General features: G+C 45.0%; 1 protein-coding gene across 3 annotated transcripts in view; it reads left to right on the top strand.

Moving 5' to 3' along the window:
* MAD1L1 (mitotic arrest deficient 1 like 1) overlaps positions 1-18,661 on the top strand; it is a 348,897-nt gene that overhangs the window by 172,596 nt on the left and 157,640 nt on the right. For all 3 annotated transcript variants that reach the window (XM_082772513.1, XM_082772514.1, XM_082772515.1), the window contains exon 14: positions 15,839-15,927. In XM_082772513.1, coding sequence (XP_082628639.1) covers positions 15,839-15,927 — 89 coding nt within the window. The remainder of the gene's footprint in view (positions 1-15,838; positions 15,928-18,661) is intronic.

Genomic DNA, 18,661 nt, shown 5'->3' with positions numbered 1-18,661 from the left:
AGTAGGTAGCTCCTTCTTTGGAGGAGCTATCTTTGGAGGAGCTTTCTTTGGTTCTCCTCCATCCCCCAGTGAAACCTCACTGGTAGGGAAAATGTGTCTTCTGCAGTGTGAGGGGTGGCAGAGGTCTGTCCCCTTTGGTTGGGGCCATTTCATTACCCTCCTGCCTCCAGGCTCCGGCCATTATTCCGGCAGCCTCGCTCTCCTCCCTGCCATTGAACAAAAAGTTCTTTCCTTGTTTATTTTCCCTCTGTCCAGATCAGTGTTTCACCTGGATGGCCTTATTTTCAGACTCATTCAAAGTTGGCACTTCAGCACTTGTTTGCCTGATTTGGATTCCTGGCATCTCTCCTCCCTTTTCATCCCTCTCCCAATTTTTCACCTGTGATCCACTTCTTGCTGGTTTGATGCTAAGCCGCTGCGGATGGGAGGGTGCAGAAAAGCTCTTCCTGCTCTGGGTGCTGACAGATGTGGATATTGCTTTTCATCAGCCATTCTACAAACAGGCTTATGGCTCTAAGTGAAAAGAAATAAACACCTGTCAGGTGCTATCGTACAGTCTGATGGGTCTTTGGGCTTCGGGGATAAACCTCTGTAGAGGTGACATCTCTGCCTCCACCCTGAAGAGTGCTAATGGCTTTCTTACCTTCCCCAGAGCACTGGAAATGAATTAACATGCTCTAGGGCTAGGGAACTAGCTGGTCGGATCTCATCAATGAGTTTGTTGGGGCTTCTTGTATGCAGCAGGGAGCATCTCAGATGCCCTGGTAAATCATTCTTCACGGAGCAGTACTTAAAAGTGAAATATCTGTGGGATAAAGCTGTTGGGATTGTGGCCTCAATAAGATGGCATCTGCATTTGTGCCCTTGGTTGGAGAGGGCCCTATTTCAGGGAATTGTGTCCGTGGGATGTTAGGAGCTGAACCTGTGCTAGCCCAGGGCACGAGGTCTTCCTAGAGGAGCGCGGGACGGGCTTGCAGCTCTCGCTGCCGCTCAGTGCTGCAGCACGCCAGTCCGTTGCTTGTCAGCTAAAAGTGAGCTGACTACCAGAAGGAGGAAAAAAAAAGAAATGTAAATGTCTTCAGCTAATTGCAGTTGACAAGACAAAGGTAGTTTGACTTTCCAGTATTAATTAGCAAACCCATACTAATTAGCTTGTATAAGCACAATTCATGCTTCTTTCCCTAAATGCAATTAATATTGCAACTGAAGACGTCTCTGGGCTGTGCCGCTGTATCATTAACATACTTTACCCTAATTAGACACGGCCAGTAGTGGCTGGAGAAATGAGTTTGTGATTACAACCATAAAAAATCCTCTAATATTTTATATCCTTCAGGGAACTTGAACCTAGAATTTATTTTTTGATTTAAGAAAAATTACCCTTATCATTGTGCTGTGTAATTATAACAATGAAACTTTGATTTTTCTCTCCCTCTAACCCTTCAGTTATTTATTTTTCTTTATTCCAACGTTGAATGCCTTCCTGTTAGAAGGAGGCAGTACCTGCGCAGTCTTCTGAGAGATGGTACATATCAGAGTCACCAGGCTGCTCAGATGACTTCATTTTCCCCCACTTTTGTGAGTGTTCTGTTTCCTTTCTTTGCTGAAATAATGTTTTTGTTGTTGTTGTGCCCTAAGCATGCTTCTTTCCTGCAATTTTTGTGTATTTATGAGCACTTTTCTGACAATTTTATCAGCACTGGAAGTTTCCTATATCAAGGGTAGCGTTCAAACATCTTTACTTGCAGGATGTGCCAGGAGATGGCTTGTAGGGTTTGCACCTATGGCTGCCTGTTTTGTAGTCCCAGGATCTTCCTACTTATGGTATGTTAGTTTAGTGCTTGTGGCATAGAGCTGAGGGCTAGCTTCGCTCACACCAAAGTATTACGGAAAATGCTTTCCTGATTGTTTCATATTATTCTTTCTTTCCCTGATGGAGGGAAGCAGAAGATACTTCTTTCTAATTTTCATCTGCGTTTTTCTTATCCCTGTATAGACAAGACAAAATAGTTTGGCTCAGGCTTGCCACCCGGGCAACAGCTGTGATCCTTGATCTTACACTTTGCTTCAGTCTGGTTCTGTAGCAGAGGCATTTATGTCAAGATTCTTTTTCCACCATTAATCCCTGAGGGAAGTGAGGCTGGTATTTAGAAAAGAAAAGTATCACCTGGATTTTCACTGCCCTGAGGTGCTCTGGGTATCTTTGGCTTTCATCTTCCAAAGACAGCTTGGCCCATGTGGGCTCTGAAATCTAGACTCCTTATTGGACCAAATTATATTTCATCCTCCCGCAGATTAAGAAGGATGGATATAAGAATCAGAAGAATTGCTTAGCAGGGTGGGAGGTAAAGAAGATTTGAAGTCCAAGGATGTAGTCATCGCAAAATGAATGGCATAAAATGAAAGTCCTTACAGAAGAAATAAAGACACCTTGAAATGACAATAATGACTTCCTCTTGCCTTAAGTAAATGTGTTTGCTAACCCTCTGCAAAGAATAGGAAACCTTTATTTAAGGGCAGCAGGTCAGGAATAGTTAAGGAGCCAAATCATATGTTCAGTCCGATGAAATCGTAATGTTTGGGATTAACTTAAATGTCAGTGACCAGCTACACTGATGTTTATCGGGAGAAGTAATGAAGACAGTAGGAGGATACAAGGAAGAAATCAGCTCAGAGAACGCTGTGCCTGATGTAGTCGGGACCTGTCTGCTAACTGGAAAGCAACATGGAAAAGTTGCAGAGAATGTGGGAAAATCACAGAAGTCATCAATAAATAAACATGAGATCCATCCACACTGTTTGTAAACCATTCGCATTACTACTGAAATACTTCACTTTCTAATGGTTGCATCAGACCTCCAGGCCATAAATAACTGTAACGTCTGATACTTAAAAGAAATACCTGGTGAGGTTCAAAATTCTGTTGCATTTGACTTTACAGATGGTAACGGTAACAGGAAAGAAGTGAACTTTGGTATAGAAAGAGCTGCCTTAGATAATTGGGCAATATAGCTAATTTAATTCTTGTATGAGAGTTATTAAGCATAAAGCAAGAAATACAACAGACAAGACACAAGAATGACAAAAGTGGTGCTCATTAGTGGAAATGTTAATTCTCCGTATTATCTACAGTAGGCTGGCAATTAAATGTGGGATTAGAGTACCAAGGCACGTTAGTTATAAATAGAAATGAAGCTCTGACAGAACAGGCATGGCACCAACAGGTTGGGAGGGGAAGGAGGATAACCGACTGGGGCAGGAAGCCTCCATCTATCAAAAATGTATTTGGTCATTTCCAAATTGATTTAGCAAGACGACAGCAAGCCTCCTTAGCATTTGACTGATCCTCTGCTAGCACCTGATATGAGACTTCAAGCCCAAGACAGATGAGCAGTGTGACGTTCAGCTGAGCAGCAGCGTGAACGCAGCAGTAGTTTTTTAGTAAGGTAATTTTGGGGAAATACACAGTTCTTAAATCAGACTGAAAAACATGAATCTGGTTATAAAGAAACAGCAAAAAAAAGTTGATCTAGAATGAAATGATATAGTAACAGATGACAGGAAGAGGACTCTTCAGGTCATAAAGTCTAGTCCTTTGGTAACTGAGGCAATTGCAGCATGTAGATTAGTTCATCAATTTATCAAGCTTGTCTTGACAGTGCTTAGCTTGTTTGTCCCATTGCTGTCACTGAAAGACTGCTCTGATAGCTAGAAATCTTCCAATTCCAACTGAAAATATATGTGCAGTTAATATCCTTTCTTTTTTTTTGTGTGTGTTAATTTTCTCCTTAAACTCCAGTGACTGTTCTTCCTCCCTCATCTTTATGCTGTGACATATTTATAGAGAACAATTGTTCTCTCCCAGCATTTGCCTAGGTTAAACAAATCAAGCTCTTCCAGCGTTCTCTTAGAACAAGCTTCTCAGGCTCCTCACGAATCCTGCAGCTTTCTTTAACTCTCTTCCCATTTTCCTTTGTTTCCTTTGAAGATCAGTAGCCAGGGTGGTCACATCACTCCAGCTGATTTTTCAGCAGTAGCTTGTACAGGAGCATCTGCTACAGGCGTGAACCTGCCTGTGCTGGATGTAGCTCACCTCTTCCATTGCCATTTCCACTGCCACACAGCACTGATGGTTGCTGATTGTCCACCCAGCTCTTTGTCCTCCTCTCTCGTTTCAGACTGATGAAGACTTGGTTTCTAGGAGAGGTTCTTGCTGTTGGTTGCTGTTTGGGAGACTTGCCCTGTTAGGTTTCAGTTCTGCTGCTGTCCCGTCACTCTTCACCTAGCTTGTTCCTTCAGACATCTTTCTGCTCATCTGTGATAAAGCCGCCGAGCTTTGTGTTATCAGTAATTGTTGGCATTCATATTTTTGGCCTGAGATGTTCAGTAAATATTGTTACTTTTAAATATGTTTTCACAATCGATGTCTGAGTCCTCTTTTTGTCTGCCAGGTAGCTTTATTTCAGCAGAGCCATTTGTTGCTTCTCTGTTGTGTGTATACTTCCCAGTGTTAGTGTTCACATTTTTCATTTTCTCTTGTGGTTCTTTTAGTTTAGAAACACAATTTGTTGGAAAGAGTAGGGTGAGTGTGCAAGTCATTGTTGTCCCATTTCAACTCTTCTGCCTGTGCTTTCACTGAAGAGCTTTGGCTCTCCAGGTGAGCAAAACCTGGAACAGAGAGGCAGGAGTGCTCAGAGCATCTCTTCCCCTCTCCTTTTCCTAGATGAGAGCTCGCTGTCGGTGCTTGTTGTAAACAGGCACATTAAAATTAGTCCTTGCTGTTCCCCACGGTGTAGCAATACAGTGAGCTCTGAGGAGCAGAAAGAGGATTCGTTGTCCTCGCTATTAGGAAATGATGAACGGCCTCGGTTAGTTATGCTGCATCTGCTGCACGTTCCACCTTGGAAAATTCGCGTTCGAACAAAGCTGTGGCAGCGTCAGAGCCATCTGCTGCGGGTGACTGCGGGCAAAGCAGGGAGGGTGCTGAACGCACCGGGGTCTTGGCAGATGAATGCCAACCTACTGCCTACAGCCCAGAGAGGGGATGGGTCCAGCACGTTAGACTTCCACACCTTGATACCTACTTGTGATTTTAATTAGGTTAGAAGAGACTTAGTCAATTCTTGTGGTTTATCTCCGCTTTAAGAGTCTAGCCAGGCACATAGGATCGAGTAGTACATCCCCTTCAAATTAAAAACAAATAAACTGTCTGTTTAAAAGTCCTGTAGCACAAATGAACCTGCTGTTGGATCCATTAGCATTAAAGTTTTATGGAACCTGGCAGCACCGTTTGGTTTCAACAGGACAATTTTTGTTTTCTCATGGAAGATGGTAACAGCTGACACAGGTTAAAGACTTTCACACGGCAGTGGAGGAGACGTAGCTGCCTGAAGTGTAGCAGTGCTGTGCTGCTGCTCCTTCCCTGGGCTCCCCCTGGGAAAGGAGCTGTTGGACTGGGGGAAAATAGCCAGACCCAAACCCGGATGGCAATTCTGGCTCCTCTGAGCTGCAGTGATCTGATTCTGATGGGACAAAATAATAATTTATCTCCATCTTGCTTGTGGCAAGGTGGGGAACTGGTTTCCTTCTGCTTTCCCAGTCCTGGGAAGTTGTACCTGCATCAGAACAGGGCCAGCCTGAGCGGTCTGAGCTGAGAGATGCAGCTCTGGAGGCACAATTTATCCTCAGCAGGAGAGAGGATGTGCAGATCTCTAGCTACTGGATGTAGGGAAGCACTGAGGGCATGTTCAGTGGACGTGCCTGCAGATCAAAGATTGCTGGATGCTTTTCTTCTTGCCCAGGGCTGGCTTTGTATGTACAAAGAATGAGCTAAAGGCTTAAAAAATGTGTTTCAAGCCTGTTTCAGTCCTCGCACTGACAGCCTAATCAGCTTGCTCCATTATTTGTTTTGCTTTCGATCTCTTTCTGTTTGAGTGCCATTAGAAGAGCTCGCTCCCAGTGTTTTTTGCCTTTTGCTGTTAAATGCTGGAGGTAGGTAGTGCTGGTGGCAGGCTGGGGTCTCTCTGAGCTGCTCTGTCAGGGCAGCAGAGTCCTCCAGCAGGAGCTGTGAAACCTAATTTATTCGCAGAGACAAGAAGATCATAGAGCACAATTCTTCCTGTGACCTCTCGGTAAATAATGAATGGCAGAGCCCTGCCTTTTTGGAATCGCTTAATTGAGGCTGACAACTCTTTGTTGTACTACAGGATCTAGCTTGTCAGGAGAATTTTAACTTATTTATGAATATTTCATTAACCTCTAAAGACTGGCTGTAGAAAATCGAGCTCCTGCCAGGCCCTGTCCTGTCGCTGGTGTGTGCAGCGCTAATGTCACCCACGGCACATCTGTCACAGCTTCCCTTCCCCTCGGAGCTGGGCTTCGGAGCTTCTTGTTGGTGGCAGCAGGAACATGTTCACCAAAGGTTAAAATGCCAGGTTTCTGTTCTGGCACCAGAGCTGAACATGCGGTGCTTGAGAGGGAATTGACTTTTTGCTTTTTGTTCCCTGATTGCTTGCTGGCAACTGAGGGAGACCACAGGCATGGTCTCAAGAGGCTAAAATGGGCAGAGTGATCTTGGCAGGCCCTATAACCTTTGCTGTTTTTCCCAAGGAGGGAGATTTCCCACTTCTCACCCATTAAAAACCCACCGCCTGTTGTGGCAGAAGGTCCACACGAAGGGTCATCGAGCTGGAAAACCAAGAGTGCTCTTCAATCTCCTCTTAGTGCGTTCTCCAGGAAGGGTTTGGGGAACCAGCCTCCTTCAAGCACCCACCACTTTCCTGAGGGCAGCTGGAAGGCTCTGTCGAGTGAGCTGCCTCTTTCCCATGGCACTGGCCATGTCCTCATCCCTGGGGACACAGAAAACACCCCGAGCATGAAGCCTTGGTGCCCCCCGCTCACCTTTCTCTGCAGGGACGTGCCGGCAAGCTGTGCTCCTGGCTGCGTTGAGCTGCCAGGCGGGGACGGAGCCGTTCTTAAAAACGCCCTGACGTGGGCTGGGGGCTGTTCCCTGGGAGCTGGAACGAGAGGATTACGTTGGCTTTTTCAAGTCCAGCACTCAGTGAAGGCTCCTTTGTTCTCGTACAGTATTCAGCAGAGATTGATTCCACTGTATTTAGGTTAGGAGATGAAGGAACAAAAATGGATGTTAGATTCCTCTTTCCTTTCCTCTTTGATCTTCTTCCCAGGTGGTCGCTTGAAATGCATGGGTTCTTCTCCGACTGCTCATTATGTGATGATTTTTCAACAAGAAAACTGATGGGGGGGAGGGAGAGGTGGGATTACAAGCTACCATTTCATGAGAATTTGTTGACTGAATGCTCCAGAAACTGCTCAAAGGTATATTTTCGGGAAACAAGCTGTATTCAGAGTTTGCAGGGAGGAGGTACAATGTCTTTGCGGGCTTATTTGGTGCTTTGCCACCGAATTACAGCAGCTGGAAGACTTGCTTCTAGAAAAGTGCCTACTGCTGTGGGAAGGAAGTGACCAGAGCCACGTTTGCCCCAAGAACAGCCGGCTTCATTGCAGCGGTCCCATGGCTGCACGCAGAGAGGTTGCAGCACGTCAAGTGCTGAACAGGTTCCCTAGGACTTGTGCTGTGTTTTGCTCTTCTAACCAGGAGTAACGGGTAGGAGGTGTCAGCCGTTTAAGGCTAATTACTCTGGAGCTTCCTTCTCTCGGTGGACACCAGCTGTTTTGCTCTCCCCGGTGGGAGGAGCTTTCGGTAGTAATTAAAGGAAACAGTCATCTGCAGGCTGGGGGAACGTGGTGGAGCGAGGCTGATAACGGCGGAGAGGCTCCGAGCTGAATGAGCATGGAAATTAGGCGGTCCTTCTTCAGAACGAGCCGTGAGAGCAAAGAGAGAGGGTTTTGAATGCGGAGCTGTCAAGGATTTTCGGCTGGTGCACAGAGGCGATGAGGTGCCATAGCGGCGCCCGGGGAGGAGGGCTTGGGAGCTGCAGTAGGGCAGAGGGGGACAGATTGCACGTTCGTTCCTTCTTCTGGAACAGCGAGTTGAAATCTGTAATCACACGTCAATAAACTCATGGGTTTAACCCAACGTCTCCACTCCCTTTGCACGGTGGGTCTTTTGCTCCTCTTCCCCTCAAAGCATCCAGTTTCATTCATCTTGATCTCAGAGCTAGTTTCCCTCCTCCTGAAATATCTGGTAACTCGTATTTCCGAGCTGCCACATCTCTCAGGCATGGGGTTTCGCTTTTAGGTAGCCCTGCATGGAGCCATGAGCTGGACTTGATGATCCCAGCGGGTCTCTTCCAGCCTGGGATATTCCGTGATTGTGTTTTGCACCCAAGTACAGGAAAGCGCAAAATAGAGCATAAAGTGGGGAATAAAGCTCAAGAAGACAGAACTGCAGTAAGTTGGCACCCATGGGATGAGCATGGGCGATGTGCTGTTGAGATGCAATGGATCGGTGGGTGAAGCACCTCCAGTGAGACGTTACTGCTCATCAACAATAACCCGAGGAGCACAGCTCCTGCAGGGCTCTGCTGGGGCAGGGCCAAGGCAGGGTGCGGTGATGGGCAAGGGGAGGTGGGTGGGCGCAGGGTTGGCAGCTCTGGGGTGAGATGAGCGTTAAGCAGAGGACAGGTCATAGGGTAAAGGCAATTTGGGAAGGCTGTAGGGCATGAGAGGCTCAGCTTGCTGCGTGGGCTGTGCTGGGATTTGAGGCACGACGTGGTGATGCTTCCTTCATGCAGACAGCTGGGCGTGCAGCTCAGGCTCCTGTCTGATGCTGATCATACATGAGCATGCGAAGTTTGGGACCGCCGGGGCGTTGGCCTTATTTTGCATAACAGAAACCGTTCCCTGTGGCATATCATAACTGTGCAGTTACGTATGGAAACCTTAGGACGAATTGTTATTAACCACGTGCCTGTGCATCCCTCCTCTGCAGCTGCTACGGGCAGAGCTGTGTTCCTGTGCAGCAGGGCTCATTTTGGCTCGCTGAAGCTGCCTGGAGTTTCACCAAGTCGCGCTTGTGCAGCACAATGTGGAGGGGAGGTGTTTGAAGGAAAGCTGTGGGCTGCCTGCAGATTGGGAATCAGAGGGGAGAGAGGTGAAAGCTCGTTAGGGCTCCCTTGGGGTAGATGAATTAGTTAATGACTATGCTGTGCTTTGAAAATGCAAATGCTGTGTCAGAGCTAAGTCTGATTATAATAATCAATCTTCCTTTTGAGAGGGTGCTGGAGATGGGGGGGTGGGGGAAGAGAGGGATGAGACTGGGCCTGAATTTTTAGATGCGAGCTTCTCCGCTGTCCTTAAGGAAACCTGCTGCTGCTGCCGGAGCGCTCGCAGAACCACCGAGAGGCAAAGGTGAATTTCGGAGAAACTCCTTGCAGGCGCTGCTGGCTCCTCGGCAGGCTCAAGTTAATTTTGTAATTTGGTTGTTTATGATTGTCCTGGCTGGTAAGGGAGGCGTTGGTGCCTGCTCGTGTGTGCGAGCTACCCCTGCTAATGGCAAAGATAGAAACTGCCTCATAAGCAGCATCCTCAGGGGATGGCGAGAGAGGAGGGTGGCTGCTGCAGACGTCCAGCAGTGACAGCTCCTTCTCCCTTGGCACTTGATTCGTTTGTAGCAAGCGTTCCCAGTAATTACGCCTCTTAATTTAGGAGAGTGAGTGGGAGAAAGGAATATAAATTTGTGTATTAACTTTAGAGATTGGAAATAGGGCAAGCGAACCTTCTCTCTGGGAGATTATATTTGGAAATGAAATGGAATGACATTCAGTATAAACTTGAAAAATTGCTCTCTTTTTACTGCAACAGGAGGAGAAAAAACACAATCCAGACTGTATTGGAGAGAAGCAGAAGTCAGCATATGTCCATTTCCCAGCTTGTGTGTATCTCCAATAATATATATGCATGAGTACGTTTTTAAGAAACTGTTTGTTGGAAGCTTGCTCCTGGCCCCGTCTCCTCAGTGATAAAAGCACGCCAGGTTTGTTACAGATTGGGTCACCCATAGAGAGTGGCAGCTCTCAGCTAGCTAGCCTTTGTCTTTAAAGAGGAAAAAATATATTTATTATTTTGGTTCAACCAAGTGGGAAATGGGTGTTTCTAAAATACTTTTTATTGAATATCTGATTTTCTTGGGTTTTATTGCTTTTGTTCTACAATAGCATCAAGGATTCATTTCCCTAAGAAAAAGCGCCAACTAATCCTGGGCTGCTTAGCCTGTTTCTAAATGACAAGCAATATTTTGCTTTGCAAGTGATGTCCTATTTCTTTGAAGAAGAGTTAGGTTAAAGAAGAAAAAGGCGCATTTCATTAAGAAATCTGGCGAGGCTTCATTCTCCCCACGTGTGCTTCTCTGCAGATGTTACAAGGGAGCAGCCCTTCAGCAGGTGGGGGGCTGGGTGCAGGGAAGAGGTGGGACTGCTTTTCCTGAGCAGAATGGTCGATGGAAGTGCTCAGCGTGCCATTTTACTACCTTGTAGTATTGCTGGACACTGAAATTAAGCTCAGTGGTGTTTATGTATGTTGGATTTCTGTCCTGACACCGTTATTTGTAGGTTTGTAGACATCAGGAGGTCACCAACTTGTCGTACTTGCCTGTGGGAAGAGAGGTAAATAAGATCCTTAGTCACTGCTGCATCCTTGGGAGAGAAGCACAAACAGCATCGCCGGAGTAACTGGCATATTGAGCACCAGGGGAACGGTAGTGTGCCTGTTTTCAAACCTCAACATATGGGGTCACACTCAGGGTCCTGTTTCTCTGTTCTATCCTATTTTAGTACACGCTCTTCTCAGATCTGCTTGGTTTTCATACGCTTAAATATTTATGTATTTAAATAGCTTCTTAAATTGTGTTGAGACTTGTAGTCAAACACAACCTCTCAATTCACCTTTCCATGGTGGCTCCGTGCAATTCAGTTCCTATTTATCTCTGCTTTTTAAAATCAGCTCTTTTGCTGAGGAAGGCCTTTCAAAGGACGTTGCATCAGCCCATTGTTAACTAAACCTTTAGACATTTATAATAGATTCAGCATTTCCTGCTTTTTGCAGCTCCAAGACTGCTGAATGATGTGCAGACACACTTCATCAGGATGAGATTGCTGTATCAGCCCCTCACTAAAATTCCCTCATTATTCAAGTAATAGCTATATGTTTCCAGCATGTGTTCTACGAAATACGTGTACATGATGTGGAAAAAAGAACCCTCCTTTTTCTCAACATGCGAAGTTGAAGTACTTTAGACCGAGACCTTTTTGAATCTCACTGCCTAAAATGAGGCGCCTGGACAGAGAGCTGGTCGTTATTTTGGGCAGTCTGGTCCAATTTTCACAAGTCTGCAAATGCGGTTTACAAGGGTGACTGGTTTAATTTAGAAAGCCAAGTCTATAATAAATCCCATTTTGAAGATGGGTGTAGAGAGTGGGTGCGTAGGATGCTTTGGAAATGCTTGTCTTTGGGAACTGCTGGAACCAAGGGGGAGGAACAGTGGGTCTGTGGTGTTGCAGAGATTCAGAGTACTTGCTTAGGAGGGGACAAATAGGGGTCAGAAACGACAAATGCCAGAAATACACCAAGAAAATCTGATGCCTAAAATAAGGCTCTGTCTCTTCTAGCTGTCAGGAGATGAATTTATAATTTTATATTTCCCCTGTCATCTCAAAGGTCTTTAAATAATTCTTACAGAAGAGAAAACCAGAGAGGAACACATTTTTTACGCTGCTGTGGGTGTTCGCTAAGTCATTAACACTTGGAGGAGAACCACCATCTTGAAATCCTGTCCAGGCAGGTTTCAAAGTAAGGCTGAAAGAAGAAAGATATTTCATTTAATTAAACACTAGATGAAAATCCACGTTCTTCTTTCCTCTCCTTCTTGGATTGTGAATAGTAATGACAGTATTTGCTTGGGAAAAAGTATTTGCATTTCACCTTTTCGGCTATTTTTGTATGTGGTCACTCTGAAATTATTCAATATGCTAGATGTGCCCTGATCATTTTTGACTGGCAGCAATGAAGCTGAACTGAAATCCATGTTTATGAAGTGAAAGAGCAGAAAAGGTTCTGGATAAATGGGATCAATTCAGGTTGAGAGCAAGAGGCTCCAGTGTATTCTGAAAAGAGAACATTGCATAGTCAAAATGTTAAGTACCTGTTTATGTGTTTTATTCACGAGTCATGGGCTCTGACACTACTCATTATTCTGCCCTTTCCAGTGTCATAAAAACCTTGGATGACTTAAAAAAAAATAATAATAAGAAAGGGTTGGGGAAAGCTTGGCTTCTTTTCAGGTTGCTAATATATTCTGATAGTGGGGCTATCACTGGGGGGCTGATCGTGCAAGGTGTTAACCCTGAGGATCCTGCAAGAGTTGTAGGTCCCTCTAGTGCAATTTTCAGAATAAGGGATGCGATGTGGCGTTAGGGGATAGCGTGTTCCCCCTCTGCTCCCCATGCTGGTTAAAAGAGCCAGATCGACATAAAAGGGAGCTGGAGGACCGGAGCCTGACCGTTTGGTACTGACTGGGGGAATAGAGCACCGAGTGGTAATTTAAGCAGCCTCTTTCCCTACTGGGTAATGGATTCTACTGGCTTAATGTATTCAAAATAATAAAAGTTTAGCTCAGCCAGTTACATAAAATTGTTGATAAAAACTGGAAGAGTTTAGACAGGGATGTTGAGTTAGCCCAAAAAGCGGAAAATGCCCGCTGAAGGCAGTAGCTGGTAAACAAGTGAGACTGGGACTAGAAATTAATTGAGCAAAAGGGATGTGTTGGGAATTAGGCAGAAAAAATAAGAAACGGTTCCATTCTGTATCTTTTCTCGAGGCTGTTCTTTGCCTCTGATACCAAGAGGACAAGTGAACAGAGAGGGACAAACTTTGCCACCGCGGTGTGATTTCATGTTTATTGCCTGATCCAAAGAGCTGTCCTGGGGCATGGTCTCGGGAAGCTCCCCACACCTTTTTTTTTTGCTTTTTTATTTTCTTTTTCCTTTGCTTTCTGTCTTGACCACATCATGGCAGCACTGGGAATGTCCCGCTGGAGGAGGTGGCAGTGGCTCACACAGCACCAGGCTGGGGCAAATGTGTCGGGTCTGCCCAGAGGCTGGTGAGAACATGCCCTGCTTGGGTTGTCCCGTAGGTGAAACTTCAAGTAAAAGGAGGGTTTTATCAATGGATTCCTTGGTTTTTGCTCTTTTTGCTGTTTTCTTCATTCGTATTCTGTGAGGACCTTTTTGCTTGCACTGTGCTGCTTTCAGAAAAGCAGAATTGGATCCCAACAATAAGCTGCTTCAGCTTATCTCAACTAACTTTCTTTTTGCCCTGAAAAAGACATAAATAACATTTTTAATATCCTCTGTGAGATTGGCAGGCAGGGATGTTTTCATTGCTGAAACCCTAATAATTAAAAGAAGCAAGTAACATTTGTGAATGAAATATTTAATACCTTAACTGTTTTACTTTCTTTATTTTTCATAAAAGGTTAATGAGATTTTAATGGCAATAATTTGATATGGCATGAAGTTGTGCCTTGGCCTGAACTTGAAACTCTCCGGGAGTTTTAATCACAGTTCAGGGAAGCAGCTCTGTGTCAGCGCTGAACCACCCGAGCTGGTTTGTTCCACGAAGTTCACACCGTGCCCTCCTCTCTCTTCTCACCTCGGGGACATCAGATTTACAGTCCAGGCAGTTTTGGCACATGAAAATTGGGAAGACACAGAAATGGCTTAATAAGCCATTACAGACCCTGTGCCCTTCCCTCTTCGTTCTCCTGAACTGCTTGTTCTTAGAAACCCAGCAGAATCTCATCATGCCACTACTGGCACTAATTTGTCACTGCTGGATCTCAAGCAAGACGTGCTCTGATGCCTTCCACCGCAGCACTCACTTCAACATCTGTGCATTCACTCTCCCATCTCCTTTTCCCATTACACACCCCGTTTTTCCCTTTCTACGAGACCCCAGATCGCAGCAGCACATTACTGGCACCATCCCCTCCGTTCCCCGTTCTCTCCCAGGAAGGCAGCAGTGATTTATCTGCTTGTGTCGGTGCGCAGGTGGTGGTTGGACTCAAGGCTGAGCCCGCTTAGCCTGTGATAAATAACATATTTACCAGCCCTTCCATCCTCAAATGCCATCCACACGCCGTCCAGAAAGCAGCACAGAACTCGAACAGCAAACACATCCAGCCTTCAGCAGACATGGGAACCAAGAGATGTGAGGAGTGTTTTCCTGCTAGAAGTAGGTTGGAATTGAAGCATGCTCCTCATCCCGGTACCTTTGATTCACAGTTCTGGAATTATCTGGAGCGCTTGCGTTATCCCCAGCCATCTGTGATGGGCTGAGCTGGGAGAGATAAGCTCAGTAATCAGAAAATTGAGGGAAGCATTTCTGGCTGTGATAATCTTATCAGGCAGCTAATATACATTAACGTTTGTACAGCCTGATGATGCAGGTGGGCTTTTGCTTATTTTTTTTTTTATTCCTGGTTGCCTTTTGACAAGCAGAGGGAGAATGCAAAGCTTTGGAGTGCCAGAGAGAAATTTGGCTAAAACCTTTCCCTCTTCTGCTCTGTCGCTGTGCTGTCAGAAAGAGGAGGAGAATAACGCAACCCTCCCTTTCCTGTCCTTTCCTGCTAACAATGCTGCCATGTTCTGCCTGTCTTTTCTGGTAAACATGGAAGGGCAAAGAGGCAATATGTCAAAATCTCAGTTCTGGCTCAGCACTATGACTGCACGTGTCAATATGCTTCTCTTCCTCGGCAGACGGGAATTTCTGCCAACTTGCTGCCTTTGCACAAAGTTTGCCTTTCCGATGTGATTTTTCTCTACTAATCAGCGTTGAAAGGAATGGTATATTGATGGATTATTTCTCTGATACTGAGCTGTCTGTGGTCATAAGTTTTGCATTTGCAATTAGGGCTGGATTGTCCGTAGATTTATTAGAGGAATTAGTCATCAGCTGCAAGAGACAGATGACAAGGAAGTCCAAAATCTGAAGGATGAGTGAGAAGGAGGGCTAAGCTGGGAGAAGGTGCTGGAATAGAAGTTCCATATATGCTACGTAGTTTCTCTGCTCAAAATTCATAATAAATTACTTTCTGAGAGGTTTAGAAACAAGTGACACATGTCATTTATTCATCTGTACATTGTCTTGATAGCTGAATTAGGGGTACAGACTTCCGTAAGTCAGAGGACCTGCAAATGGTTGAGTCTGGGTAAGAATTTTCCATGTCTGTTGAGTTTTGGAGTATTTTCTTGTGAGTTCCTTCCCAAACAAGGCCAGAGGCAGAAAGTATTATTGTTTATCGTTTCTGTGTTCCACCAGATCTACCTGAGCAGCTTGAGCTACAAATGTATATTGGAAAATGTTGGAAATATTCCCCAGTGGTTTCGATTCAGTGTTTGTGTTAGAGTCGTCCTGGACAAGACAGCATAATCCTGTGGTTCGTTTTTTTATGGGAGGAATTGATGCTAAATGAGCTTGAACTGTCAATACTTAATCTCAGGTACCAGAGAGCTCCTAATACCACACAAATAATTCTCTGCATCTAATTATCCGTGAGAGATGGGTTGGGGAAATCTCCAAAGAAGAAACAGAAGCTTTGCTTACAAAACAAACAACTTTTTGTGCCTCGTCTACTTTGTAGAAAATGTTGTGGAAGGCAAAAGGGAGCGCAGAGGGAAGCAGGATTAACCGAGGTTTTGGCATTCAACACATGAAGAGTTGTGCTACACGTCGGTATCCTGAGAGGGGTCTGACCTGTGTAAGGTGTCCTGATTCCTTCCTCTAGCAAAGGAATGCTGTTCTCATGTCTCTGGTTCCCTTCATTAGTACTGGAGGAACTCATGCCTTTTCTCTTCTGCAGCTGGAGGTGGAGATGAAGGTCCTGAAGTCTCAAGAGTGCACGGCTGAGCAGAGTACTTCCATCACCAAGGAGGAGATTGACTCACTCAGGTAGGCAAAGCTAGGGGAAAGCTGGGAAGATTGTACTGTTTTCAGTGGAACTAATGAGAAGTTCTAGCTGTTCTCCCTGTCTGCTATGGTTATTGCCATCTTATGGTGGAGCACCAGGTACAGGATGTCATCATGCTACAGTGCATTGGAAAGTAGCTGCATATTGACTGCCTGTATACGTAGGCTGCCTGCTATTCAGGGAACAGCAAGGTAACATTGCTCAGAATGTGTTTTCCTTATATTTCTGAAGTAGCATTTCTCCTCCTAAGCACACTTTAAATTTCCTAAATAGCTTTTATGAACATAAGAAATCTGTGAAAGCATTAACAGAAAGCCTCAGCCCCTGATCTTTCCTGCATTTAGATACTTTATAAGCTTTTTTTTTTTTTTTATCTTTTAGGAGTCTGCAGACTCTTTTCTTTTAATCTATTTGGGGTCTCTTGCACTCAGGTAATTCATAAGACTGGTTCCTGCATCGCTATTCCCCCTATTGAGTTCCTTCCCTGTGGAATCAGCTTTGCTGTTTGTTTATTTTGACTGAATCTGGACTGTAAATACAGGATCTGTTGGTGTGTGTGTGAAGAGGTTTAGAATCGAGCTTTTGTAATACTGATGTGCATGTAGCACTGGAGATAAAAAGAGGGACGTTTCCCCTCGTGCATTGCTGCAGATGGCAGAGGGGTACCTGTTGTGATTCAGTGAAAGAGAAGTTACAAAACAGCGTTTCAGCAGAGGATACGCGAGCATTTACAAAAGCTATGGTGACGCTAGACAACCTTTCCATGTATTTATTAAAGCATTTACGGCTTCCATTCCAAAGCAGGTGACACAATAAATACTGAGCATGGAAAAGTTCATCTGTTTCTGAATGTTTAATAAAGTTCCTTTTATTTAAGCTGAGCAAATCAGATCTTGACAGACCGAGTTTTTTATTCTTGGCTGATGTAAGACTTTGGCTGGAGTTTCTCTTCTTAATTCTTTTATATTTTCAGCTCCATCACTATAAAGTGTTACTGCCTCTTAGGACTGAAAGCTAGATTTTGCAGCAAGTGGAATCTTGCAGAAAGCAGAAATTACTGGCCCGTGTGTTATGACTTTGCTCTTGTGCTTTGCCTCTGGAGCTTGTTTTACGTCTTTGAAAGCCCAGTGCCATAGCAGAGGGAAGGTGTTTGAAAATAACACATGTTCAGCTAAGCTATTCCAAGAAGTTTTAGGGCTATAAACCTAATCATAGGGACTCACTCCTGGAGTATAGTTCCCTCAGGGTGGTGTAATAGTTCTGAAAACCCAAGGCATACATCTCTCTTTTTTTATTCTATCATGTGTTTGAGTTCTGGTAGAGGATAATATGCTGTGACTTCCCTTTTTTTTTGGGGGGGGAGGTTAAACCTGGCTCCATCTGCTTTTGCTTATTGTGGATGTTTGACCTGAGCTCATTCGGGCTTTTCCTTTGCTGAGGCACAGCAGACCCTCTGAAACCTGCTGTTTATACTGCTGCAGGACTATTCAGCACCTCCTCAGCACCACTAAAGCCGTCACTCCTGATTAATATTATGCCTCTCTATCAGTAAAGCCAGCATCCTGTTTGCTGTCTTCTGGGAGCTGAAGGTTTTCAGCATAGTTCTGCAGCAGCTCCTTGGTCTCTCCCTCCCCAGGCTGGTACAGGCTGCCGCACCCTTTCACGCAGGGAGATGTTCAGTCTCTATTTCCACCTCCGAGACACATCATTCGGTGTTTATCTTCACTGAGCAGCATTTGCCATCTATTACTGAGTAGCTTCAGGGACAGAGTGTGCAGGGGAAAACAGCCGGGTTGCCACAGAGTCTAGGACCACTTCACCTTGCAGGAGGCTCCTGGCAGTGGGGGTGGAGATGTCTGACTTTGTCCTGAGTTAAAATTCAATTTCCCAGGCAAGGGCAAGAGGAACTGACAAGTACCTGCTTGTTACAGACTTGTGGTGTTAGGTTCTGCTTATGGTAGCCCTAAAGCCCTCTAGATAATGTTTCTCTCTGTCTTTTTTGATTTAAAAGAATTTCTTTGATACTAATCTCATCTCTCTTCTCCTTTCATGAAATTGTGTCAAAGCCTCCACACAAAGTATGACAGAAACGCGAGCCTGTTCCTCGTAAAGCCGTTAATGGTGTGGAGCTGCACTCCAGTCCTGAGCCACACACTGAAGGCTATTTAATCAAAGAGGCTGAGCTTCTGGAATCGTTTCACAGTGATATTTTGTCTTTCCTTTCCCATTTCAGTACTGCGTGCCTCAGGGGCCGCGGGTGCACAGAAACCACAGTCCCCGGATCTAATTCCAGGCTGTTTTTTCTGTTGCTTTTTACTGAACCACTTCTAGTTGTTACGGTAGACTGGCTTATTTAAATACTTGTCCCAAGCCTTGATGCTAGTCATTTAGCTACAAAGCTGCTCTGAAAAGCATGCATTTGTTTGTTTTTAATCACCCTTGTCGCTGCTCAGCTCTTGGTTTCTAGCAGTAAATGACTGAAAAAGTGTTCTCTTTTAGCTGGAGCTGTCTTTGCTCAGAGGCTAGGATGCCAGTGCTTGCTCATTTTTCCATCTTGGCTCCTCTTGCTGCTTCAGGTCTCTTTTCAAAGTCTCAAACCCTCCATCCAGTAGCACGCATGCTTCTCTGCAGTCAGAATCAAGTCTGAAGAAAGCTTTTTATTATGGTTCTAGACTTAAGCAGTCAAAGGGTATGGTTCAGCCTTATTTTGTGCTT

The sequence above is a fragment of the Aythya marila genome, assembly GCF_965140915.1.
Source record: "Aythya marila genome assembly, chromosome: 15".
Lineage (NCBI taxonomy): Eukaryota > Metazoa > Chordata > Aves > Anseriformes > Anatidae > Aythya > Aythya marila.
This window is presented reverse-complemented; position numbering and strand designations above follow the sequence as displayed.